General features: G+C 46.7%; 2 protein-coding genes across 2 annotated transcripts; one reads left to right on the top strand and one right to left on the bottom strand.

Annotated features, from left to right (window-relative positions):
* Nucleotides 1-19,007, bottom strand: lg9h18orf63 (linkage group 9 C18orf63 homolog). The gene is made up of 15 exons (XM_085417646.1): nucleotides 18,877-19,007; nucleotides 18,371-18,480; nucleotides 17,019-17,154; nucleotides 16,735-16,813; nucleotides 12,405-12,461; nucleotides 12,186-12,297; nucleotides 11,458-11,499; nucleotides 11,295-11,371; nucleotides 10,920-11,032; nucleotides 9,684-9,780; nucleotides 8,688-8,773; nucleotides 8,273-8,459; nucleotides 3,449-4,312; nucleotides 3,111-3,194; nucleotides 1-294 (listed from the first exon to the last, which is right to left on the bottom strand). Exons 2-15 carry the CDS (start codon nucleotides 18,474-18,476, stop codon nucleotides 172-174), a joined length of 2,163 nt encoding a protein of 720 aa, XP_085273772.1. The 5' UTR covers nucleotides 18,477-18,480; nucleotides 18,877-19,007; the 3' UTR covers nucleotides 1-171.
* cyb5a (cytochrome b5 type A (microsomal)) lies at nucleotides 18,953-27,704 on the top strand. Its single transcript, XM_085417714.1, has 5 exons — nucleotides 18,953-19,232; nucleotides 24,639-24,767; nucleotides 25,285-25,314; nucleotides 26,848-26,882; nucleotides 27,212-27,704. The coding sequence occupies exons 1-5, from the start codon at nucleotides 19,098-19,100 to the stop codon at nucleotides 27,288-27,290; spliced, it is 408 nt and encodes a 135-aa protein (XP_085273840.1). The 5' UTR covers nucleotides 18,953-19,097; the 3' UTR covers nucleotides 27,291-27,704.
* The last annotated feature ends 41 nt before the right edge of the window (nucleotides 27,705-27,745 follow it).

Here is a 27,745-nt window from a genome sequence, read left to right as displayed (position 1 = left end):
ATCTAACATTGGCAAATGTTCAGCATCTCAATTAGCGAGGATGAGAAGCTCTCATCTGTCCCGGCTGATAAGATTTTACATCAAATTCTTAAAAGGAAAGCTTAGCGCAGCGTTAATACTCCAAAGTAACTCTATTAAGTAAATGCAGCGAGGGGTGAGTCAGTGTGTGCTTCAGGCCTCAGCCAGGCAGCTCATGACCTTCATCATCAGCTCCTCCTTCCTGTGTTTGGCGTTGACGTTCACGCCTCGAGCTTTCAGCCACAGCAGCAGAGTCGCAGAGTTCAGCTTGGACAACTGCAGACAGAAAGAAGGAAGAGGTGAACGAGGCGAGAGACACGACGAGGGGCGAGCGACAGAACGAGGAGTGACGGGTGAAGATGAAGAGCGATGAGAGGAGGGGAAGGAAGGAAAACGAGCGTAATGAAGACGGATGTGCCGTCACGTTCCCGTCAGCAGTCATTCCCAGCCAATTCACCAGTTTTCCTTATTTCCCGTCTCCTCCAGTGCCAGAGGTGTTAAAGCTGTCCAGGTGCTCGCTGCACCTCTCAGACACTCCTGGATCTGTCTGAGGTCACACACGTGTCACTAATAAGGTCATCTCTGACAAACTAACCAACAAACTGCGACTGCAAAGTGGCGTATTGTGCCGTGTGCTATGAACGACGCACGCTGTTTGAAAATTTAATTCTAAAATTACAAAACAAGAAATCATCCAGTTATTTATTTCTGCTTCTCAGCAGTGAAGCCGGTAATCTCTGTGTGCCGGGTCTACAACAGGCCCTCCCCCTGGTAGCACAGGCCGGAACCCCCGACCCAGGAGGCGACGGCCTCAGCCGCGTCGTATCGATGTGGAGTAGCTGCACTCTGGACCTCACCCTATCCCTACGGCAGAGACCATCCACCTTCCAGAAAAAGCCCATTTCAGCCACTTGTATCCACAACCTCCTCCTAACACTGTTAAGATCAGGCTGAGACTCTAGGGTGTTTCTCAGCTATGATGCGCCACCTGGTGGCAGATGGCTGCATAACATTTAGGACAGTAATTTACCAGCATTGGGCATCAACTAAAATTTGATTAGTAAGTCTGACACCGACCAGTGACACAGTAACGATTGTCAGAACACTAATGATGTCATTTACTGGGCTAGTCAGCCTGCACACAGAGTAGATCTATTCCCATTTTAATGGTTTAAAACCATTTGGCAACCACAGGGTGCGAGGAACAGCTGGGAGAGGGTCGAGTGCTGAACCTTCGTGGTGATTGCTTTGGTCACTAGCAGGTTGCCGTCAGTCGTTCATGATTTTGTTAAATCTTCAGTTAAACATCAGAATATATGATCAGTGATTTTCTCATGCACACGAGCTCACGTCAGACTGTTTCAGTCTTACAGAGATCTCGGAGCAGTTACTGTTTGAGCAAACGTTTATGTTTCCACATGAATAAAACCATGAGCATTCTATTGTGCTTCTACTGAGCTGGCGTGATCCTTTTTTATGCCAATGTTTGGATTTTGCTTTGTAAAGAAGTGAAGCAGAAAACACCAAGGACTACAAACATGGAAGAAAAACCCACAAAACCTCAAAAATTGTGCGTTTCGTTCAACAACTCACTGCTTCTTCATCACCTCATCATCACACGTTCATCCCCAGAAAAGTTCAAACTCACAAAAGTTAGATGGAGGGAAGAGGGCACTGATGTGCAGCTCTGTCCTTAAGATCAACACATCTGAAACTGTGTGTGTCCCAGCAGGTCTGAACACCAATAAAACCCTCTCACTCCCCATGGAAAGAGCACAGATCAGATTGATGATCTAATCTAACAGTGTGACCGTGTGCAAAGGCTGAAATATCTTCAGATACTATGAAACATTGATCACTGAAGCCTCTGGACTGGATTTTAAACTGAGTCCAGACTGAAAACAGGTTCAAATGTGTGAAAATGCCCCCGTGCTGGTGTAACGGAGCTGTTTTTGTGAACAATGTGCTGGCAGTGTGTAAATAAGAGTGAAAATGTAAGCGGCGTATTGTTCCTGAAAACTTGCAGGTTGGGGCTGTAAAACTGATGAATGTTGTTATTAATGTGCTCGGCGCCCTCCGGGCTCCCACCTCCTTCTGCCCATTCATCACTTTAACAGTCCTCGCCCTCCCGTGAAGCAGCGTTGCTGAGGAAACTGAGGCAGACAGTGCAGGATGCCGTGTTTGCTATTCATCACGCCAACGTACTTTAATACATCACAGTAATGTGCACGGTCCTCCTCAAGGATGTTTATGAGGAAGCTGAAGCTGTACATACAGTACAAGTGGAAATTCATCAGCCTCCTCTTCCTCGCCCTGCAGCTTCATAAACAGCACAGACAGAGGCTGCGAGGTCAGTTAGACGGCAAACTTTACCAGCCCAACATGCCGATGTACGGCAGACAGACCGGAGAAGCAGCTCCAGCTTTAAAACACATGGAGGGCGGTCCAAAACTGGAGCTCACACGTCTGTGGGCACATTAACCTCACAGCAGGTAAAACTAGCATTAGCACAGTTCACAGGTCCACCTATCTCACCATCCAGCTGTCAATCAGCGAAGACACGCCCCCTGACAATGCAAACTTTGAACCATAAGCTGTTATGATGGGGAAAGTAGCTAAACTAGTTAACTGGTTTGTGTTAAACAAGTAGAGGTAGGTAGACACCACCCATGTTTATGTGAGGTAAAATTTGTGTTTTTCTGAATGGAGTCTGGTAGAGAACAGCAAGTAGGTGAAATGCTAAAGCTGTTGTAAATATAGAGTCCACTCCAACCCAAACCGATTGTTGTCGTGTGTAAAATCTGCTCCGGCTTTAGTTTCTGTGCTGGTCTGATGACAGCTTTAAGACTGTGAAGTCTCCTCCACACAGCCCCAACAAATCAAACACCACTAAGAAGAAGACGCTAATTGTTTGTGCTTCACACTTCCCCAATAACAAGAAACGTTTGTATCCAGCTTGTTGTTAACTGGTCACATGTGAGGGTTTGTTCTCATGTTTCAGCTCATGTGTGCACTGGTGAGAAGGTCAGAAAAGAAGGAGAAAGTAAAAACAGAGAAATGGAAATGAGGAAACAGGAAGTTCATCTTCTGACCTGATTGGTTTTGACCATATTCTCCACGTCCACGTCTCCAACTGCGGCTCTGGATTTCTTCGTCTTTAGGTCAAAATAAACTCTCTGAAACATCAAAGAAGCACAGCAACAGGTGCGTGAGGAAACACCTGAGAGTTCAGTGGAGGGGTGGGGCCTAAAGGTCACACATCACACAGATGTTTGTGGCTTTTTTGTTGGGATCCTCTGAAAGGCGAGAGGTTCAGTGCTGTTTGTCTGTGAGCCAATCAGCAGAATTACTCAAACTCTACTTGAAATTCATCTTCTGTAGGCTCTTTAAAAAAGTGACACCACCATGGTATTTATTCAGGAAGACTCACCTTCGTGCTGCGTTTGGAGGTTTCATTGTTTGAGGTTTCAGAGGACGTCTGTGTTTCATCTCTGCAGCCAGTGACAGCGTCACTTTCAGAGCTGACCTTCAGGGTGGTTTTGGAGCCGGTCTTGATCTCCGGCTTTGGAGGGATGATAATCCTCGGTTTAAACTTTGTTACAGGACTGAGGCTGGAGACGCGCTTGATGTTAGCCGGAGGCGGGTGAGCAGCCGCAGTGCTGCGGCTGAAGTGAGGGATGATGGGCAAAGGAAGAACTGGGGGGGGAGCAGCTGATAAAGAAGAAAGGCGAGGAGCAGTGGCGGGAATCTCCTTCCTATAGGAAGGCACCGTCACCCTCGCTGACCCTTCCACAGCTCCACCCAGCTGCTTCTGATTTTGGGGACGCAGCAGGGAAATGGTGACGCGGTGCGATGGACGCTTGAAGACTGGAACAAGTTTGGGAGAAGGGTTCAATGCCGCTTCAGACAAGGGAGTTGAGGAGGAGGAGTGGGAAGAGATGAAGGAGGAAGCAGGCTGGAAGACTGGGAGAGAAGAGCAGGAGGTGGAGGAGGAGGAGGAGCAGGAAGGTTGTGATTCTTGATCTGAGGAGTCAGAAGAGGAAAAAGCAGCATGTGAGGAGGAGATGGAGGAAGACGGAGGCCAGTCTCTGCCTCCACACCCCTGACTTTGTGTCAGTCTCCCGCTGAAGCCACGTCCTTTGTCCAGAAGCTCCTGAGCTCCTTCCTGCTGGGACAGAGGGGTCCAGGCTGAAGGCTGCAGAGGCTGGGGTGGAGGAGGGGGTGGAGGAAGCTGGGTGAGGACCGGCCTGATGGAGCAGGAGGTGGTCAGGTTGATTTCCAAACCATTCAACATCTGAGGAAGAAGAGGAGACCTCAGTGAAGTGGAATAATCAAAATGTTGGACTGGGAAATGTGTTAATGTTTGAAATATCGAATTAGGTTGATAATGACAGAAATGATCCAATTACAAAAATGGTTCTTCATAGTAAGTGTTGCTGCAGATTTAACATCTTAACACCCCTGATGAAGTCACACCCAAACCTCCATCCTGTTCTCAAATATGAAATTTCAAAGTTCTCAAGCAGCAGAGATGAAGATCTCATTCTCAGTCACTCATACCAGCTTTCAATCTAACAGTCACACCCCGATGAACCAACCCGGAACCACCTGGGGATGAGATGGACGCATGTATGGTTAAATGGGTGGAGGGATGGATGGATGGTTAAATGGGTGGAGGGATGGATGGATGGTTAAATGGGTGGAGAGATGGATGGATGGTTAAATGGGTGGATGGAGGGATGGATGGATGGATGGTTAAATGGGTGGATGGAGGGATGGATGGATGGTTAAATGGATGGAGGGATGGATGGATGGTTAAATGGGTGGATGGAGGGATGGATGGATGGATGGTTAAATGGGTGGATGGAGGGATGGATGGATGGATGGATGGTTAAATGGATGGAGGGATGGATGTATGGTTAAATGGATGGAGGGATGGATGGATGGTTAAATGGGTGGAGGGATGGATGGATGGTTAAATGGGTGGAGGGATGGATGGATGGTTAAATGGGTGGATGGAGGGATGGATGGTTAAATGGATGGAGGGATGGATGGATGGTTAAATGGGTGGATGGAGGGATGGATGGTTAAATGGGTGGATGGAGGGATGGATGGATGGATGGATGGAAGGAATGTTAAATGGGTGGAGGGATGGATGGATGGTTAAATGGGTGGAGGGATGGATGGATGGTTAAATGGGTGGATGGAGGGATGGATGTATGGTTAAATGGATGGAGGGATGGATGGAGGGATGGATGGTTAAATGGGTGGAGGGATGGGTGGGTGCTGGTCAGGAGAAACCTTTCTAAAGGTGAATAAACGATCCTTTTGAGCGTCAGTTCCAGCCTCGGCTCAGCCTACAGATGGGATCAGTGGTCTTATACATGGAAATAAGAAGCAGCATAAATATTTCAGTTCACCCTGTGAGCGCTGAATCGATCGCTCGCACAGCTGCAGCCTGTGAATAAGAATCATCTGCAGGACAAAATGAGAAATAACTTTAATCCCACCTGCTTTATTGCACTTTATCCCTTCATCTATTGACTTGTGTGAAAGGAAAGAGCTGTGCAGAAAACACATTTATTCAAGCTTAAAGGCAGATATGCTACCTGTTGTACTCCTGTGCATGAAAGGTTTTTCGGGGAGGATTAAAAAATGTTGATTTTTATTTAAAGAAAGTCTTTTAAAAAGATGATGAAACACTTTCTAACTGCTTCGTTACAACAAGGCCTTGGAACGGTGGTTAACAGGTCGAGTTATCTTCTTCCTCTGCAAAGAAAATACATCATTTCTTTGTTCAGGGACACAAAGCCGAACCTTTCAATGGCTGCTGAGTGAAAGCACATTTCTTATATTATATGAGACCTCTGGACTTTTCTTTCTCCTTCTCTCTGACATCTGTATCATGAAAATTTATTCGCAGGATCCGGAGAGACGCTGTTCTCCTCCTCTTTCTCCTCAGCGCTCATAAAACTGCCTGTGGAGAGTTTACAAGGTGGGAACGCTCAGAAATCACTGCTTTGCCCACACCAACACTCACACCTGCTCGCCAGGCCATGAAAGAAAGATCTGTGAGGTATACTCTGTTTGGAACACCAGGCTGTCCGAGCTGCTTCAAGTCCTCGTGGCTCAGATTTAACAAGGAGCTGGAAACGTTCCTCAGAGCTTTTGGTCCACGCTGACTCGACAGCATCATGTTGGTGCAGATTTACCGCCCGCATCCATGAGAATGTGAATTCCATCACATCCCGGAGCTGTGACAGGACTGAGATCTGTGGAGACCGTGTGAGGGCAGTGAACTCAGGTTCACGTTTGAGATGCTCTGAGCTCTGACACATGGAGCATTATCCTGATGGAAGAAGCATCACAAGATGGTTCACATGATGAGCAGCAACACTCAGGTTAGCTGTGGGGTTTAAATGATGCTCAGATGGTACCAAGGGTCCCAAAGTGTGCTCAAAACGTATCCCGCACACCATCAGGAGGATGAACTGCTGATAAAGGCAGGATGAGTCCATGCTTTCATGGGGTTTACACTAGAGATGGACCGATCCGATATTACGTATCGGTCCGATACTGACCTAAATTACTGGATCGGATATCGGAGAGAAATAAAAAATGTAATCCGATCCATTAAATATTACGAAAGCACCTCACAAAACTTGTGACATGGCGTAACTCAGCTCAGAACCGTAGCACGTCTGAGAAGTATGCGTCACATGATAGAGCGGCTGTGGCGTGCGAGACCTGTCGGCGGTCTGGTGGAGCATTTGGAGCCTCGCTACCAACCCTGCATTTCATCTCCGAGGAAGTTTTCCCAGAGAGAAGTGAAGCAAGTGTGTAAGTTCACCTCTGAATGTTTGTAAAGCATTCCAGCCTAAGGCTTAACAACTAATCTCTCTCCCTCTCCTGCTGCTACTTCAATCATGAAACTGATCAGCTGATCTGCTTTTCTGTCGCGAGTCCGTCTCTCTGGTTTGTTTTTGGCCCACTTTGCACCAGAAAGAGGAAACCAGCGGCTGAACAACAGCAGCACGTTTAAGCTTGATCAGCTGTTGGTAGAATTTATTTAATATTACTTTCTACTCGAGGATCTTTTTCTAGCTGACGCTGGTAACTGTGCAGGGGCGGATCTAGCAGAGTTTAGCCAGGGGGGCCGATAGGGCATTAACAGGGAAAAGGGGGCACAAAGACATACTTTTCTTTCTTATTCTCATTTAAAATGTCGAGCTTTTAATAAATAATTATCTGAATCTGATGTAAAACGAATAGAAGTCCATTACTGTATATAGTAACTGTTAAGTCTAATATACCCCAGTAAGCTATAGTACTTTTTCCATCTGTGCAGTCTGCAGTTCTGTAGAAGAAAGAGGTTGAATCTATTTAATTATTGTGGAAAAATAATTGATTTCTGTGCTTTTTTTTTACATGTGCATTAAATTAAAGTTGATCATGTCGATTAAGCATCACGAGGCGGAGGCTGGGGGTGGTTCCCTTTTTTATTTTGCTGGGAGTTTGCAACCCCATTAGTTTGGTTGCGTAATATTTCTGCTAAGTGCTCTTTAAACTAGCAGAATAGGGAGGATGGTGCAGGTTTAAGTTTATTAGATTGATCAGTATTATTATAAATATTTTGGGAGCAGTGTATTTTACATACAGGTTTAACAGAATAGCAGCAGGATATTTAAAAAACAGTTTTATTGGTTAAAAACACTATATCGGATTCATATCGGTATCGGCAGATATCCAAATGTATGATATCGGTATCGGACATAAAAAAGTGGCATCGTGCCATCTCTACATCTGGATTTCTCCAGATACTCTCCTGTATACTTTGGTTGTAATGACTAGTTACTTGAGTTACTGCTGCCATTCTAATGTGACCTCTGATTTCTCCCAGAGAACCAGAGCTCACTGGATAGTTCCTCATTTTCATACCATCCTCGGTAAACCCCAGACATGGTTCACAGGAAAATCCCAGCAACCACGCCATGCTCATGGTTGGTTTGTGCTACAGCCAGTGCCTACATGCACTGAGTTGTGATATTTCCACTGAAAAGCAGGTGACCAGATGTAGCTTACAAATGTTATTACTGACGTCAGTTTGGATGCAGCAGGGCCAGAAAGTGCTGCACCTACAAGCTGAACAGCTCACGGCTGACCGCCACACGACAGAGCCACGAAGCGTTTGCAGCACAGTGACATTATCCTCGTAACACACATCTATACACAGTGTGTGTGTGTGTGTGTGTACCTGTAAAGATCCAGCGCTGCTCAGCCGGACTGCACGGTAACAGGGCTGTCTGCTCAGATGTGCAGGGAAGCCACACACAGTCTTCAGTGTGTGCCTGACGTCAGACAGGAAGCCGCCCAGCGCCCCCTGCAGGTCGACCCGAGGACAACGCTGCACCGGCTGCAGGCGGATGCAGCTCAGAGGGTAGCTGCTCAGGACAGAGGTGAAAACTTTATCAGATTTGAGATTTTCCTTCTCACTGCAGAGCAGCGATGGTTCATGCTGCTGCTCTGTCCTTGTTGGTAGTAAAACACGAGGCTCATCTTTACTCCTGCATGTAACTCTGAGTATATCGTACTGTTCATCTCTACCTGCCATCTGACAAACACTGTAACAACACTGATTTAAATGTGGTTTAATGCGGCTCTGAGGATACCTGAAGAGTATCTCTCCCAGCAGCCTGAAGTAGACGCTGCAGTACAGCACCTCATCCTCTGCCAGCTCAGGCAGTCTGTAGCCATACTGGAAAACACAGAAACAGATCAAACTTCGTGTCTGCTCCTCAGCATCAGACATGAAGCTCCTGCAGTTTATTCAAACTGTGATATATCCCATCGTACTGATACTGTTGCTCAGAGCTGGTCAAGGAACAAAAACCTGCGTTTGCATTTAGACTGGGACGCTTGCAGTGTCGTAGTAAAGCTGATTTAGTTGGGTTTTTAACTTTATTTAAAAAGCAGTAGGTAATTTGCATCTCCTGATGGAACTGTGATGGCTCAAACACTGCTGAGAAACATCATCAAAAAGAACTTGGAGCCACCTTTATGAACCCTGTAAATATTCCCAGTATGAAGTTAAAGGTTGGAGAGCTCATACTCAGACTGTGGACTGTAATTAACAGTCTCAGACTCACTGCAGAAAACCCGCAAAAACTGGAACTGTGCTGTTTTTCAGGGTGGAGCAAAGGAGCACATGCAGAGGGTTGGTGTGATGAGGAGGATGTGCGGGGTAAGGTGGACATAAATATCTGTCATTTAATGCTTTATCTACTTTGGTTTAGTAAGCCAGACCATTTATAATGTGCTCGTCTGCAACACAATAATTTATTCAGAAGTCCCAAATTTCTTTGGAGCGTGTTCTGGTCCAAGCAGGTCTTTATGTGAGCAGAACTCTGACTCCAGCAGAGCGGTCTGTGCACCTTTCAGCACTACTGTCATTCCCCTCCGTGTTTCTAAAGCTTTTCTGCTTCCTGCCTCAGAGTAACCTCACATTCAGTCTCAGTCACGTTGCCATGCCAGCCTCATGTGCTCCACAGGAGAGCTGTCCACTCAGCTCCTGGGTTTAAGAAGAGGCTGAGACCGTGTGTGTGTGTGTGTGTGTGTGTGTGTGTGTGTGTGTGTGTGTGTGTGTGTGTGTGTGTGTGTGTGTGTACCATGCGGTTCCAGTGCTTCTGCAGGTCTCTGTAGCTCCTGAACGGTCCATGCTTGGGCAGCTGGCGGCTGATGAAGATGATCTGACCTTTCTTCATGCTAGCAAAGAGACACAAACCAGCCTGTCAATGAACACTGCAGCCGTCAGAGCCCAGCTGTGATCACACAGAGCTGCAGCTCCACCTGCTGCTCACAGCCAGGATAACACCCACTAACGTTACAGCACCCACAGGTGAAGAGAACGACCGTGACACTAACAGCACACACTGATCTGCTGACTACAGTCAGGTAATCACGGCCTTTAAAATGACGCCCACGTTACATCTGAGTGTGATTAGAAAGTAAAAGCCGTGAGCACGACACCTCAGCGTTGCTGTGTGACCACACACCCACCCTACACCTGCTGCACATACACACTCTCCTGTTTATGTGACTCACATTTCGCTCCATGTAAGTGAAGCTGCGTCTCACTGTGAGCTCATCTGTACCTCGGGACAATCACAACCTAACGTGGCTGCGAGCCGGCAGCTCACAGGTTTGCTGTTTGTTAAACAAGCTGATAAAGATCTGTTTTTTCTGTTCACACCCTCAGCTTCTCCTGCCAGAGCCCAGAGGTGGTCCATCCTCCGACAGCTCAGCTGTTCGGGCAGAATGAGGGCGCGGCATTCATCAGCTGGTTCTAAAGTTGTGGCAATCTCTGAGAGACCAATCAGAGGCCATCTCACGTGGCGCCTACGGTAAACAGAAACTGCTGTAACCTGCTGTGCAGGCAGAAGAAGCTGCTGCAAAGATAAACGATCGTACGGCGTCAGTCAGACCAGCTGTGAACGTCCCTCAGTCTGAGAGCTTCTGCTGCCAGGAGAAGCTGACACTAACGTCACCAAGACAGCTCTAAAGGCCTCCAGAACCAGCGATCTGCAAACAGGCGGCGAGACTGTCGGTTGGACGGTGTGAAAGCATCTCATTAGCTGATGGAGGCGAGGAGGTACGAGCTGAGGACGTGGAGACGCTCACCAGCGTGACGACCTCTCTGACGACATGAAGGATGTCTTCACAAATGTTCCCTTACCCTCTGGTTTGACCCAAAAACGATGATATAAAAGTCTGTGCACGGTTCTGTGATACTATCTTTGAAGAGCAGGAGTTTAATGAGGTCACATTTCATCCAAATCTTTACAGTGATGAGCAGCGGCTGTTCGGTGCTGCCTGAGTTTGTCCAGCAGGTGGCGTCATCGTACCTGGGCAGGACGTGACACCACACGGCTCCTGCGGTGGAGGCCAGGTCGACGACGAAGTCAGGGTCACTGCATAACCTCTGGAGCACCAGCGGGGGCAGGTCGAAGTCCCCCAGCTGAAACACAAACATCCTGCTTCAGTCTCATTTTTCCTCCTTAACAGCACTTCTGTGAAGGAAGACTTGACCTGAGCATTTTATTCTTCTTTAATAAACTTTAACTCAAACTAAGTTGAAGTGTGAGTTTAAATCGCAGCAGTGAGGGTCAAGTTAAAACGTTCAGTGGTTTTTATAAAAGCCACAGAGGCAGCAAACCTCGGTCTGTTCAGCTCGCCATGTTACTCACGACATTTACATAAAGGTGTTCTTGTTGTCTTACGGTGGTCAGGGGCAGTCGGACAGCGCTGGCCTCAATGCTGAAACACATGTGGGCCTCAGTGACACTCAGCTCCACGCCTAACACACACACACACACACACACAGTAATGTTTAATGTGTCACTGTGTGCAGGTCACTGGGAGGAGGTAAAGGGTGAAACTTACTGACAGCGTTGAGCCTCCCGCTCTCAGTCAGGAAGTCTTTTCCTGGAAACAAACAGAGAGGACAGAGCTCGTCACTGCACGGACTCTCATGTGTGCGAGCTGCAGTTTGACAGGAAACAAAAGGATCACACTTTGCTCGCCTCTATCACAATAACACATGGCAGATATTTGATGAGTTGAACCACAGCAGTACGGTTCAGTCTCAGGTGGTGATGAGCAAAGACTAACACGTGTTATTCAGCAGCTGTTACAACATGCTGCTTTTGCTTCAGTCAGATCTGTGCGCTCCATCATTTCTCTCTGACTTCAAACTCTTTGTTTTATTCAGACTCGTGGAAGGTGAACGTTTGTGTCACTTCAGCCTTGGGCTGCAAACGTGCTGAGTGACAGCAGCGAATACATTGAGGCCAGGTTGTACAAATAACGGCTCGTTTTCCCGGCTCTGCAGGAGACCTGAGCCTGTTTGCATTGGGAGGTGTCAACACCGATAATCACGTCAAGATTATCTCGCTGTCATGACGAGTGATAAGTGAACACTGTGACTGAAATGGATCAAATCAGAAGGGGCCAGAACCAGAACTACACCATGTTGGTGCAACCTGGAAAATGAACCTGATGTGGGACAGTTCATTCTCTCAAAGCCCCATTAGAGATGCAACCTTATCAAACGAGACTGCACTCGCCCAAATTAAACAAGAACAAATCAAGTTGTTCCACACGTGTCGCACCTGAGACGAGGAAGAGACCGACTTTGTTCCAGCTGGGGGACAGTCTGCTGATTAGAGAGTAGGACAGGCAACGCTGGAGGTCCCCTGGAAGCACAGACTGAGGAGAGCCCAGCTACACACACACAGATTACATTTTCATCAAGTACAACAGAGAAAGAACAGCAGGAATAAACATGAACAGTGTCAGTTATGGGACTTCACCCAGGTCTCCAGTCCCACCTGCAGACGGTGTCTGTGTCCAAACACCTGGAGGATGCCGTTCTGTAAGAACGAGGTCTGCAGGAACAGGACAGTGAGGGTGAGGTGGTGCTAGAAAAAAACAGTTTGTCAGTAAAAAAGAAGCCTGGAAGTAACAGAAGTCCCCCGAGGAGGCGGGCTTATGGCAGACTTCTGTAAACCAGCCAGTTCCTCCCTTTGGGTGGGATTTCTGCCCTGGGAGTAGGAGCGATGGGAAGGTGGTGTGTGAGATGGAGAGGTGGGCGTGTGTGTACTGAGACGTTCCAGCCCTCACCTACGGCCATGAGGTCATGACTGCAGGTGTGACGCAGGGATGCAGAGCAGCTCCACTCCAGAGCTGAACTGCTGCTTCTTCAGCTGTTACTGGTCCCAAAGGAGCTGCAGCTCATATTAAAGACCTTTGTAGTGTCCAGCAGGGGGCGACTCCTCTGCTCAAACTGTTTTCTGATGAGTTTATGGTCTCTGTCTACAGTCAGATTTTACTCAGTACGGCACAGGGAGCTTAATTTGATCAGTAAAATCAGTGACAGAGCAGGGTTACGTTGCTCAGCGACAGTTCAAGTCCTCAGCTTGAGACGTTCAGACCTGAGTTCACAAACTAGCCTGTGTTGTTTTATTGGGGTATTTTCATGCAGGTTATGGACAGAATAACACAAATACAAGCTCCGCCCTGAAATATGAATCTCCTGCACGTCTTAATGAAAATATTCATACAAAACATTTTTCATGACTTCATTGAATATATTCAAGTTACTGAATTAAATAAATCAGCTGATTCTGGTTGGACGTTTTTTCACATTTGACTGATTTCATGTCCTTGGGATTTATTTCCCTGCGTACCGGCCCCCACCGTCAGCCAATCAGAACATGAGTTGTCTGAAAAGGGTGGGTAGCCTTAGAGGAGCTGCACCAAAGCCCCTCTTTTAGATAAAGAAGGATTATTTCTGACCTTTGATTCATGCAAAGCTACTCTAGTCAAGTCCAGAATTAAAACATGGAGTAGAGCAGCTCGACTTTAACAGAAACCGAGTTAAAGTGTCATTACTGTTTATTATTTATGATCTACAGTCAGTGAAGCAAGGAGAGCAGAGCGTGAGGCAAGTGTTTATCTTAGCCTGGAACAATCTACGGGTCTGTGTGTCTCAGTGAGGACCGCACTGAGCTGCTGACTGTGGACAGCTCCCACTGTCACAGTGGGACAGAGCTTTAGGGGCCTGAGTGAGGGTCTCAGGCCTCCGGTTACAACCAGGGTCTGCACGAGCGTCCTCACAAAGACAGCACTTTACCGCTCTGTGTGTGTGTGTGTGTGTGTGTGTGTGTGTGTGTGTGTGTGTGTGTGTGTGTGTGTGTGTGTGTGTGTGCAGCCATACCAGGAATGTCTGGAATTCAGAACAACTATTTAGGTTGCGTGTCACTGCCTGGGAGGTGTCGGCACGCAATCGTGTATGTGAGCCACGCACAGAGTGAAAAAGCAAAGAAGGAGACGAGCAGCTGTAACAGTGCTGTCTGTCAGGCATCAGCGTTTCAATCTAATAGATGTGCACGTTCCAACCACAACACTGAGTTTCTCCTGTTTTCTGCTTTTACCATCCACCAGGTCAACAGCGACCCGTCGCTGCCTTTGCAACATGTTTCACATCAGAGGTCTTCTGTTAAAAGCTGCGGGTGTGAAATGTTGCACAGGAAACAGCAACAAGTAAACTGTGTGTCACAGCGTCGAGCAGACCTGTGTGCTACAGGAAACTCTGCTAATAATCACGCACAAGGTAAGAATACGACGTCCAATCGTTAACGGTGAGTGGACGAGATAAGGGCACATCGCGCAGTCTTTGGCAGGCTGAAGACCGGCTGACGTCATGTGCACTCACGTGCACGTGGGGAAGCTGAGGCTGCAGAGCATCTCTGACAGCTCGGCTCTGGTGTCACTTTTCCTCGATTGTGTCATTTTGTTAAAGAAAACAGGGCTGATTGGCTGAAGCTGAGCAGCTGTTATCTGTCAGTCACATCTCCTGATTGGCTGCTGCTCTGAGAAACACTCATCACTGCGAGCAGGAGGGACAAATCACATCTGTCAGGACTGATTACTATCTGCTCTGAGAGTGAGTGCCTTTGTTGTGTGTGTGTGTGTGTGTGTGTGTGTGTGTGTGTGTGTGTGTGTGTGTGTGTGTGTGTGTAAAGGCCTGTAGCGTGTGTGCGGGCTAAGGTGGCGTGCAGAGCCTGATATGTGCGTGCGGCGTTGAAGCAGCTAACAGAGTCGACTCGTGCAGTCTGTCGAGTTTACGGAGTCAAAATCTATAAAACAGTCAGAAACCTGAAGCTCCCAAAGCTACACCCGCACAAAAACATCACGCACACGCCAAAGGAAACAAAACAACCACTGCTGCTTTTAAAAGAGCTGAGAAACAGCTTCTGCTACATCAAGTCAAACTTCTTTTTTTTCTTTTTTTCTTTTTTTTTTTTTGCCTGTCCCGTTTGGCTCTTTTGCATCAGAATTGTTGTCTAAAGGCAAAGAAAGATGCCCAACGGATTTACTTTACCAAACTGACCATCCCAGCCTTGCCGTAATGGTCCATTTGATTCACCTTTTATTGTTTATTTTATTTTCACTTACTGAATACGGGACAGACTTGACTGGGGGAAAGAAGGGGAGAAAGAAAGAGGGAAAGAGAAACAGCTGAGAAGAGGGACGGGGGAGAAGGGCAAAAGACAAAAACCAACAGAATGAGCAGAGAAAAAAAATGCAGATATCAATCACCTGGATCACCTGCTGAGAAAGAAAAAAGAAAGCAAGCAGAAGAGAACAAGAGTAATAGAATAAACAACATCACAATGATATATGGGAATATGACAGTAAATACTAAATGTTAAACATTATTGTGCAGCACATAAGATCAACAGAACACAGTGTGCTTTGAGGTAGAAGCCAAAAAGGGTGTAGTTTGTGGGTGTGATCACCCGTGTGTACACCTGTGAGCATGGACGCGCTTGTTTTTAAAAGGTTCCTTCATGTAATGATCTGCTAGAGGGTGTGGGGGGGCCACAGCCCCGTCCTCCAGGGGGTGAAGCAGGTGTGGAGGAGATCAAAACTCCAGACATCCAGAGGCCCCCAGAACACAAGAGACCAAGGAAGACCAACAGAGGGGCAGCTGGTTAGATTGAAGTCAAACTTCAATCTAACCAGCAAAGACATCGTAGCACCGCAGCTGACCAGAGGAGCGGCTGAAGCTTCACACATAGAAACGACATCAGGAGCTCTGACATAAAAGCAGGAAGTCCCTTTCTTGACCCTGAGCCCCTCCCAACAGGCCAAACTCCTCACAGTCATTTTAATGCTGAGCCCAGAGGCTCATATCTGCGATCTGTTTTGGTCCAAAACCCACAGCTCGTGGTCACAGGTGCCCGTGGAACAGCAGGTATACCCACAGATATGCTTTCACACTCAGCTCTGCATCACTGCATCAATCCCTCTCCCCCTCCACCCTTTCCAGCTGAGAAAAGGGTGGAGTTACAGTTACACCAGTGCGAGCTGGTGGTCGAGCCTCGATGAAGCCACAGAACCACATCATAAGGAAAAAGCAGAGACATTGATCCTGAGCCCATCGAACCCTCCACCAAGAAATTCATCCAGAAATAAGATCAGTTCAACCCTGGAGGGGTCCAAACACCAATAACCAGTCTGCCTTGTGAAGCAAAGTCTGCGGTTGTAGACGGACTGGACAGCGTCCACCAGGGGACACCTGACCTTCTTACCACTTGTCAGCCAGCCAACCCAACGCTGTCGTTCTGTCATCCTGGCTCGAGCTGAACTAACAGTGAGTTTTACAGAGAAGCAAAAGCACACATGAAGGAAAGCAGTGTGTTTACTCTATAAACCCAGTCTATCGTCTTTTCAGTGCTTTGGGGCTCAAATTTTAACTGAAATTAAAACCTGTTTAACTCTCTCACTCAACACCATCAGGAGTGCCGGCTTCCTCTTTAACACGGGGAATGCAGTAGCCAGGATTTACCAATCAGCCGCAGTCCACCTTAAATGAGCTCAGGCTCAGAGAAAGCACAAGCTACTGTGGATCATTGTAGTGTTTTTAACTTCAAATAAGTGAAATTTATTTTATAACTTTTCAGCTAATTACACTATGCAACATTTTCTTAATAATGGCATTTGTGCACTTTCATAAGGGAAACGACAGCAATAAGTGTCTCAGTGTTAGTTTGATATGGCAAACTGACATCAGGGTTTAAAGGTGGATGCTTAAAAGTGTAGGAGTGCGTGTGCATGTGTGCATGTGTGTGTGTGCGTGTGTGTGTTCCTTACAGCTATGACCACTGTGATATCAGCAAAGGAGTCCAGAGCAGGAGCAGCGAGAAGATCAGAGAACAGCAGAACCAGCTCCCTGTGAGAACACACATTCAATGTTATTTACACGTGTGCATCATTTAAGGTTCTACTGGCTCATCAGTGCCTGAACACCTGCGTCACACTTGTCCTCCCTCATCAGATGTGCATAAATGAACCTTTCACATGTTTAAATTAACTTTCAGCTCTGGTTGTTTGCTGTGGTGTGACACTAACGGTGGCCTGTCCTCTGCACCGTTCACCTGCAGGTCCTGATCTGTTTGCTCCTCAGCTCCTCGCCCTCATCCTGCAGAGTCAGGGTGACGCAGACCAGCTGCTTTGGGTCAGGAAGACTGAGGAAACACAGGGACTGGTGGCTGCTGCTCATCCTGCACACTGCTGACACAGGGAAATGACCAGGGTTAGCATCAAAGGGTCATAACATGAGTTCAAAGAGCTTCTGTGAGGTTCATAAGACACAACCAGACAAAATATACTTTAGATAAGCCGACAGTAACTGATTCTCACTCCAAATATGACCAAACAGACACGTTTTAGGTTTTGAAATGACAGTTCTGTCAACGTAATGATCTATTAAGTCCTTTAAGTTATATTTACTTGTCAAAAGTTCCTACACAGAAGAAAAATGCTCAGATAGAAAATTTTATAATCTCCAAAAAACTGTTGGATAAAAAAATTGAAGGTAATAGAAGAGGATATAATTATAATTTAAATAAATAATAATAAATAATAGCTTAATGTTGATCCATATTTATAGTTTGAGCTTGAATTACTTAAAATCACCCTTATAACCACTTAAAAACTCACTGCAAACACAATAATCATTTTTAAACATTAAGCTGAAGTTTTAAATCAGTCTCTGTCACATTTTTGTGCCTCTGACCTGAAAACTATAAAAGCTAATGCTATCGATAGGCTAGTAGCAGCTAACGCTAAGTTAGAGCTGCGCTTTTTTTTAAAGAATTGTTTTAATTTTAAATTTAAAGTTAATATCTCAGTCACTAACCTTGTTCTAATGCTTACACTACACCAAAATGAAACTTATCTTCTGTTGGAAATAGTTTTGTTAGAAAGAAGCATTTCAAAAAGCGTAAATACAAGATATAAGGTTAGCAAAACTCTCTTTAACAGTAGTCAAAGATGGGTGAGGGAAGAAGAGGAACTCTCACTCTCCTTCGTTTAGTGAAATAAATCTTTTCTATTGAAGACGGGGTGCCGTTTATATGTGTATGTTTACAAGCTGCATATTAATAACTATTTAATAAAATGCATGTTAACGACTCCTTAACAGAACAAGTGGAGCATGATGCCTGATTAATGTTTAGTCTGATTTAACTTTTTTTTTTTGCTGCATAGTGATGAGTTGTATTAATAGAAGAACTTTGAGTTCGGGTTCGCGTGTTTTCCCGCCGTAGAGCCGCTCCAGTATCAGTCTAAATTTTCTACTCTGAATGCCAACTTATGACATAACATTAACCAAGTTATGCAGGTCAAATGGGATTTGCGACTACAACCGGATGTCCGGCTGCCCGCTGAAACGCTCAGATTAGGAAAAAAAAATCTCAGTACGTGGGCTACGTGAGAAGACCCGAACCGTTGCGTGAGAAGTGAGTTTCCTTGACAGCCGATGAACTCCGGCGAACTTTGCCCTCGTCCTCGTCCCCGTCCTGGCACGGGAAGAGCCAATCACAGACGACCATTATCCTGGAGGAGGGAAGGAAAAGCCAATAGCATATTAGGAGAGCGGTGGGGAGGGCGGTCTCCGCCAGTGTGTCAGGAACTTTGAGACACCATCATAAAGCAACCAGTAATAACTACGAGCACAACGGAAATTACAAAGCAGTATTTCATAATAAAAGCACAATGCAGCATAATAATGATAATAATAACGACATAAATAAGTAAAACGCATAGGTTTAGTACACCAGCATATTTGCAATGAAATATATAAGCTATAGATATCAGGGCACTTATTTGAGGAATCATTTGAAGCATTATGTTACTTAACTTTAATGTTATTTTGTAAAGGTTATGAAAATAAAATACTTCAACTTTTTGCTGATAACTGCCATTCTTTCTGAAGAAGTCCGTTTCACTAACCGGAGAAGGCTTTTATTTTGGAGGCAGCAGCAGGAGGCGACACTGAGCTCAGGTGAATTCAGCAGCTGGGGTTTGCTCAACGCTGGAAGTTAGCGTGGACTCTCTCTGGGGTAAATGTCGGTGTGTTTTTGTGGACTCACTGTCTTGACACCCTCGCTGCGATTATATAACCTCGGACAGGCTGCTCAGCCCTCAGAACTCGCTCGCACAGCGTCGCACAGATGGGTGAAGAGAAGAAAAGCTCCGAGGCAGTGAAATACTACAGACTGGCAGAGATAGAGAAGCAGAACTCCTTCAAATCGACGTGGATCATCATCCACAACAAAGTCTACGATGTGACCAAGTTTCTGGAGGAGGTGAGCTCGTTGTCTGGGTGGTGAGGGTGGTGGGAGTGCAGCGGTATTATGTGTGTGTGGAAATCAGCCAAAACAGGAAATGAGGAAACTAGACACCCTGAACTGAGAGGGAGAAAAATCCAACCAAACCGCTTTTGGATGCATCCTTAGCAGCTTGTAGTTTCACAGTACAGACTGGAGCCTTCTCAGAATCGCAGGGGTCCCAGGAAGGGCCCCAGAGGAACCCGGCCAACTTAAACAATAAGTCAAAGGTCAGATGGGAAGTATCCGAATCAGGGCAGGTGTCTCCGCTACAACGGAGACCGGATTTGTTTGGGTTTTGTGGTCTATGGAAGCCCAGAAATACCAAAAGACTCTGGACATAGATGGATAGGATTATTGATTAGAAACTGGATGTCTGTGTTCAGTGGGACTGTCAGGCTGAACGAGTCAATCCTGGATTTTTCATTTTTAAACTGATCGTGTTTTATTGGGAAATTGTCATAAATGTAATTGATCTTCAACAGTTTCAATTTCTGATCAAAAACGATTTAGTGACAATAAATGATGGTATTGATCTTTGCATTGATTAAAAGCCTTTAAACTGGCCAGACACCAGCTTCACTGACCAATGCCTGTCTGTACCTAATGTTTGCTGATGTTGGGACATTTAGTGATGATTTCTTTGTTTCACTGGAACAAAAATGGGAATAAAACAACAAAAACATATTTCATAATAATAAAAAGTATAATAAAATAATGTATGTAAAATTTTAATTAAAACATTTTGGCAGATTTACATTTTTAAACATTAAACTATAAACCTGAAAGGACTTTTTTTTCCAGTTGATCAATATATGGCTCAGGGGTTTGGGAAGCATATCTGTAACCGGAAGGTTGCCGGTTCGATACCTGGGCTCTCTGTCCTGGTCGTTGTGTCCTTGGGCAAGACACTTTACCCTACCACCTACTGGTGTTGGCCAGAGGGGCCGATGGTGCGATATGGCAGCCTGGCTTCTGTCAGTCTGCCCCAGGGCAGCTGTGGCTACAACTGTAGCTGCCTCCACCAGTGTGTGAATGTGAGAGTGAATGAATAGTGGCATTGTAAAGCGCTTTATAAATCCAATCCATTATTATTATTATTAGAATTTTCTGTTCCGATTGTTGAGCTGACTGATTTTGATTAAGTTAAGGTGAAGTTACTCTGGGTACCTGCAACATTTAAATAAAAGTTTTAGACCAGTTTAGTAGTGTTAGAGAGATGACCCTGTATGCAGCACATGGCAACAGTGGGAAGGAAGAACTTCCTTTTAACAGGAAGAAACTTCCAACCAGGCTCAGGCAGGTTTGGCCTCTTTGAACATATGAATGAATAAATGCGTCCGACTGCCTCTGATTGGTCTAGAAAAGGTGTGATGGTTGATATAATGAAGTGGTACCTGGCCGTCTGTGTGCAGGTTTATTGCAGGTTTAACGTGCTGCTCTGAAGCACAGAGCGATCTAAGGCCGTAAACATGGATCGTTTCAGTTTGCATGCAGCAAATGTGACTGCTGCACACAAAGCGTCAGCCCCACGACCCTTCACCTCCACCTCCGCTCAGCTTTACACCGTCCCTCTGCTTTCAGATATCGTCAGGCTTCAGTTTTCTGGATGAACTCTGCCACAGTTTGCTCTCTGGCTTTGTGCTGCAGACTCTGGTGAATCATTGGCAGGCTGCAGTGATGCAGCTATGGGGGGGCTGCGTTTATAACATGTGACTACACAAAGAGAGATAACTGGCTCTGACTCACTTCAGATCTAAACCAGATGTGTTTTCATTGTTAATTTAATCCTGGAGACGTCAGCATATGTGAGGAATTGTTCAATTAAAGATGAACAGCAGGAAGTTTTTGATCCAAATCAGAAATATCCAGGAAACTGGATCCACTGGTGGAAGTGTTCACACCCTTTACATGCAGATATAAGCACTGGATAGCAGAGCTGATTGGAGTTGATGAGGTGAGCATCAGTTACATGCTGCACAGCTGTCCATGTTTGCTTTGAATGATGAGACAATGAGCATGCCCCGGGTGGTCCCTCTTTTTACTTCCTGCAGACTTATGAGGTTTTGTGGTCACATGACAGCTAGTCACATGATGTTAATGATTTGGACATGTAACAGTGTAGAGACTAAAGGTCTAGGGACCAGTCTGCAACCATCTGCCAACCTCAGGTCACTGGGAGAAAATGATTATTCTCCAACTGGTTGGCCAGAGGGTGCTGGCAGACCTGAAGGCCAGACATTGACTGCCTGGAAACTACTGGTTGCTAGGGAAAAAATGTATTCACCAACCACTTACTTGTGATTTCTTTGGTCGCTAGGCTTGCAGACTGCTGTGTCACCTGTAATGTAACAGACGCTGCATCTGGAAACATGACAAACAAACCCTTTGAAACATGGCGGCCGCAGCACTGCGGTGGAGCTTTTACTTTGACAGTAAACGTTCTCAACTTCCAGTTTGTGTCACAGTTTCAGGTTTCAGCAGCGCTCAGCGAGCAGTTAGCCAGTGTTAGCAGAGAAGTCAGTGTCTTCCATGCAAGCTACGGGCAAATGTGACAATCGGCTCACAACCAAAACAATCATCAGCCAGAGAAAGCCAGCTCACGCTTTGTTCTGAGGATCAATAAAAAGCCCAAAAGTGGCTAACTTCCAAACCCTAACAGCCAGCTAGCTAACCTGAGTGTGTTTCCTCTCTTATTAAAAACAATCTCCCCTGAAGTCATTTATTTTTTATTTTTATGGGGAGTTTCCTCCGTTCATTGATGTTAGCGATTAGCAGACTAAGCTAACGTTAGCTAGCGCTAGTCCATGTTGGTGACTAGAACAAAGGAGGCTTCATATCCTCAGGATCTGGTTTTAAATACTGCAAAAGTACAATAATTTATACAATTGAAAGTTTTACCGTAACAAAGCTAACTGCTGCTAATCATTAAGGACTGATCTGTGAATATTGTGTCCATCATTTCATGGGTTGTGGTTAGAAGTCTATTGATTAGCAAATGTCTTCACAAAGGTCAGATTAGTGAGTCACAGTGTTACGCAGAGGCCGCGGTGAGGGAAACATCAGACTTCACTCTATCTTAACTGAAGTAATTGTTTTATTGTCTCTTGCCGACATCATGCACAAATACTCTAAAGACCACGCCTTCTCAATACAGACTGGCCTATAAAAGAGCTGCAATTGAGGCAGGCCTCCTCTTTACTGGGGAAACAAGATGGCCACCACAGAGGGAACCTGCAGAACACTTTGTTACATGAATGCTTCCCAACACACAGGTTTTTCCTTTTAATTATCCATTACTCATCCCTGGGTAATTAGAGGGATGAGTAATGGCTTCAACTGGTTATAAACTGTTACAATTAATATGAATTTTGTTTTTGGTTTTGTGTGAAGAAAATCTTAAACTGTAAATCAACTAAACCTGTCAGACAAATACAGGGAAACATTTAATACAAGACCCAGATGTGCACTCTAATGTGCACTCTAATGCCTGCTACAAAACTGAAGTACTTCTCTTTGGACCCAAAAAGACTAAATATCAGTAATCAGCTCAAACTGGTCCAACTAGAAACTACGGACCAGGCCAGAACCTTAGGTGTAATAATGAGAGCTGAACCTCCAGGGCCACATCAAAGTAATAACAACGTCAGCCTTCTGTCACCTGAGGAACGTTTCTAGGATTAAAGGACTGATGACACATCACCTAGAGAAACTCATCCAGGCATTTATCGCCTTGATTACTGTAACAGACAACTGCAGCTGATCCAGAACGCTGCTGCTCGTGTTCTCACTAGAACCAAGAAAACAGAGCACATTACTCCAGTTCTAAAGTCATTGCACTGGCTCCCTGTAGCTCACAGAATAGACTTTATTAGTTTATAAATCTTTGAATGGGTTAGCACCAGAGTGCATTAGAGATCTGCTGTCATGGATCAGTCGGGTCCTCCAGCTCTCGTTTACTGACCGTCCCCAGAACCAGAACTAAACCTGGCGAAGCAGGAGATGCTCCTCACATCTGGAACTATCAGGAGCATGCAAAGCTCTTTTAAGTGTAAAATTAAAACTTACTTATTCAGACTTGCTTATGAGTAACTGATCCTGTTATGGCTCTCTACCTGTTTGTTTTAATTTTCATACAAATGATTTTCTTGGTTATTGGTTTATTACAAATGCTTTCTTTTATCACTTTAATCACGTAATAATAGTGGATTTATATAGCGCTTTTCAAGGCACCCAAAGCGCTTTACAATACCACTATTCAGTCACTCTCACATTCACACACTGGTGGAGGCTACGGTTGTAGCCACAGCTGCTCTGGGGCAGACTGACAGAAGCCAGGCTGCCATATCGCGCCATTGGCCCCTCTGGCCAACACCAGTAGGCGGTAGGGTAAAATGTCTTGCCCAAGGACACAACAACCAGGACAGAGAGCTCGGGGATCGAACCGGCGACCTTCCGGTTACAGATACGCTTCCCAACCCCCTGAGTCACGGTCGCCCCTAAAGCACTTTGAATTGCCTGGTGCTGAAAGTGTGCTATACAAATAAAGTTGCCTTGCTTGGTTATGACTAACAGCCTGGCCCTCGGGCTGCTCGGCTCCTCCCTGGTCACAGCTTATCTGAATGAATGGCGTCTCCTTGTACAGAGTTCAGGGTGTGTTGGCCAACAGTCAGCGAACAGATCGAGGCCTCTCGACTCGTCTCGCTGCTCCGGTTCACTCAGAGTTCAAAGACATGCTCAGCAGCGATTTCTGGATCCAGCTGTTTTATAGCAGCTGTCCAGAGGTGAGCCGAGTGCCGTGGTTCACTGCAGGTCAGAGCGAACCTGTGAATCATTCATTAATGAGACGCAGGTAAAGACAAAGAGGCGATGGGGAGGACGGTCCAATCACAGGCCGCGGGCGAGTCTCAGTCCATGTCGACGTCTGGTCCCAAACGTAACTCATGTGTAGAGAGGTTTACAGCGTGTCATCAGCTGTGGTCCTGTAAGGCGCCCCGACAGAGGCGAGCTGCACGTCATGTATGCCATGTTTCCCCAGCCTGCATGTGGGCAGCCTGATTGCACCATGCAGCGCTGAAACTGGCTCTGCAGCTGCAGCGGCGTGACTGACTCACAGCCTCTGCGACTGTGACGGCTTCTCGTGGCAGAGAGGGACACGCACGCCTCTGTTTGATGAGGGCGACCAGCATCGGTGTTACTGCGAGCGTGCACGTGGGCCTGTCACAGCGTGTTACCGTGCCGACCGCAACCGGAACCTAAAGCAATGTGAGGATTTGTGTTTAGCCTCGACTTTAACGAGTGACTGGTTAGAAATTGTGTGTTTAAAAGTGTGAATGTGTGCGTGAGGAGGTGAACTGACGGCTCTGTGTGTGTTTGTGGTGTCAGCACCCCGGAGGAGAGGAGGTGCTGAGGGAGCAGGCCGGAGGAAACGCCACGGAGAGCTTCGAGGACGTCGGACACTCCACCGACGCCCGAGAGATGGCCAGCAGCATGGTGATCGGAGAGGTGCACCCGGTGAGTGTGTGTGTGTGTGTGTGTGTGTGTCTGTGAGTGTGTGTGTGTGTCTGTGAGTGTGTGTGTGAGTCTGAGTCTGTGTGTGTGTGTGTGTGAGTGTGTGTGTGAGTCTGAGTCTGTGTGTGTGTGTGTGTGTGAGTCTGTGTGTGTGTGTGTGTCTGTGAGTGTGTGTGTGAGTCTGAGTCTGTGTGTGTGTGTGTGTGTGTGTGTGTGTGTGTGTGAGTCTGAGTCTGTGAGTGTGTGTGTGTGTGTCTGTGTGAGTCTGTGTGTGTGTGTGTGTGTGTGTGTGTGAGTCTGTGTGTGTGTGTGTGTGTGAGTCTGTGAGTGTGTGTGTGTGTGTGTGTGTGTGTGTTTGTGTGTGTGTGAGTCTGAGTCTGTGAGTGTGTGTGTGTGTGTGTGTGTGTGTGTGTGTGTGTGTGTGTGTGTCTGTGTGAGTCTGTGTGTGTTTGTGTGTGTGTGAGACTTGACTGCACTGTGGGAGGTGCTGCCTGTGTCATCTCTGTGTTTCTGTGTGCAGGAGGACAGACACAAGCTCTCCCAGCCTGAGGTGAGTGAAGCCGTTTCAGTCGGACTGAGCTGATCGCATGTTTGGGGCGTTTGCAGACGCTGCACTCGAGTGATGACAGCAGAGCTTTTTGTGGTTTTCGTTTTGCACTGGGACACAGACGCTCCCACTCTCCTCCCCCTCCGACTGTCACTGTGAACATATAAAGAGTCACAATCACAGCCCAGCACACCTGTTCACTCGCCCCTGCGCCGCCCCGGGAGCTCACTGCGTCACCCCTCCTCTGCAGACGGCCAGAGACCACACCCACACCACACCCACGCCACAACTTTAATCACAGCAGATCACAGAAACATGTCGTTTAAACTGAGACGATGTAAAGAGGTGACGGTCTGAGGAGAGCTGCTCACATACGACAAGAACAAGCTGATTTTCCCCAGAAAGCACCAGGATAACGCTAATGCGTGCTGATTGGTTAGTTAAGGGTTCCATGGCACCGATTTCCAAAGGATTGTCGTGTCCAAATTCATAGGCTGCATCCTCCTGAGGACCCAGCCCACGTAGACCGTGAAGGCCGGGTCCTCAGAAGGTCGGAAGTAAACGGCTGTGAAATGTGACGGTCCAGCCTTCTGATCTGCGTCACCGCTGTCTCGGTGGAGTTAATAAACTCGCCGTCTGCTCCTTGCTGTCTAAAATATAACAGGACACTGGAGTAAACTCTCGACCGTCTCACACTTCTGTTTAATCAGTTTTCTGTTTGACGTTTATTCAGCTGTGTGAAAACCACCCGGGGGATTAATAAAGCCAAACAACAACATTTTTAGGTTGTCTAAGTTGTTTAACCCGAGCAGTGAAAGTCCGCGGTGATCTGAACATGATGTGCCGGAGTTGTGCCGTTCTCGGCGGCTCCAGTGACCCTCGAGCTCCCGGCTAGCTGTCGAGCTGGTGGGTAGCAGACGCCTCCGAAAACGTGGAAGCACTTTTGCAAATATGCGATATCTTGATAAACCGAGCAGATATTTGATGTTTACACAGCTACTTTCTCGCCTGAAAATATGTTAAAAGTTTATTTTGTGACCCAGAAAGATTAGTATGCGTAATTTTAAAACTTTTGCTGGGCCGCACTATGAATTCTGGGATATGGTAGGCCACGAAGGACACACCCGACCCATCCTTCAAATTCAGGGAAAAGCAGGATGCATTTGTCGGCTGCATTCGGAGGAGTCTACGAATTCGGACAGCCTTCGGCGCGTCGCTGTGACGTAATCGGTCTACAAATGCGTCCTCAGGAGGATGCAGCCCATGAATTTGGACCGATAACTCTGGCAGATGTTAGGGGGCGTGGCTAAAGCCCAACAGGAAGCTCCACAGGTGCAGACGAAGCAGCGCGTCACGATGTCGAGCTCTTCTTTCAAAAACAAGATGAACACTTGCCAAAGTTCACGTTGTGCAGCTCATTCTGGGCGAGCTCGAGAGCGCCCCCTGGTGTATTTATCACAGTGACCTTTGACCCTTTGATGGGTTTATTGTAAACAGCGATGTAGCCACGGGACTGACTCTTTTTGTGTTTTACAGGAAACACTGGTGACCACTGTGAAGGAAGAGCCCAGGTGAGCCACGCACACACAGACACACACACGCACAGACACGCACAGACACACACACAGACACGCACAGACACACACAGACACACACACAGACACGCACAGACACACACACGCACACAGACACGCACAGACACACACACAGACACGCACAGACACACACATGCACACAGACACGCACAGACACACACACAGACACACACAGACACGCACAGACACACACACAGACACGCACAGACACGCACAGACACACACACAGACACGCACAGACACACACACAGACACACACACAGAGTGGGTTTGTGTGCACCACTAACTGTGCGTCTGTCCTGCAGCTGGTGGTCGAACATGCTGGTCCCCGCTCTGGTTGCAGTCATCGTCACGGTGATATACAACATGTACTCCTCTGAGTGATGTCATCACACACTGATGTGATGTCACCAGCAAGCACCGACGTCTGATTGACAGCCAATAGCAGTGAGAGGTTGCCATGGCTCCTCCTCCCAGCGTTGGGTGGCGTTTTTAGAGCAGACGAGCGGCGGCTGCGGACCACCTGACCAAATAGACACACCCCCGCAGGAGCGTCTGTTCTAGGATCACCGACTCTACGCCAGTAATGACCCTGTAATTCATTTCATCCTGATTAACCTATCAACCAATGATGTGGCATTATGTTAATGAAGTAATTTACATTGTTGAATTCACCGTGACAACGGGCGCCGCAGCGAATCCTCATGCTCTGAAATTGTGTAGAAATGCAGCGGGTGTATAATTTGTTAAACTTTTTATATGTTTGTAACCGAATGTAAATAAAAATTTAAACATGCAGTAAGCAGCTAACGACGCGTCATGTGACTGCGTCATGTGAC

Source organism: Rhamphochromis longiceps, linkage group LG9, assembly GCF_057381845.1.
Source record: "Rhamphochromis longiceps isolate RC_006_pf linkage group LG9, R_longiceps_female_GT1.1, whole genome shotgun sequence".
NCBI classification, from domain to species: Eukaryota; Metazoa; Chordata; class Actinopteri; order Cichliformes; family Cichlidae; genus Rhamphochromis; species Rhamphochromis longiceps.
This window is presented reverse-complemented; position numbering and strand designations above follow the sequence as displayed.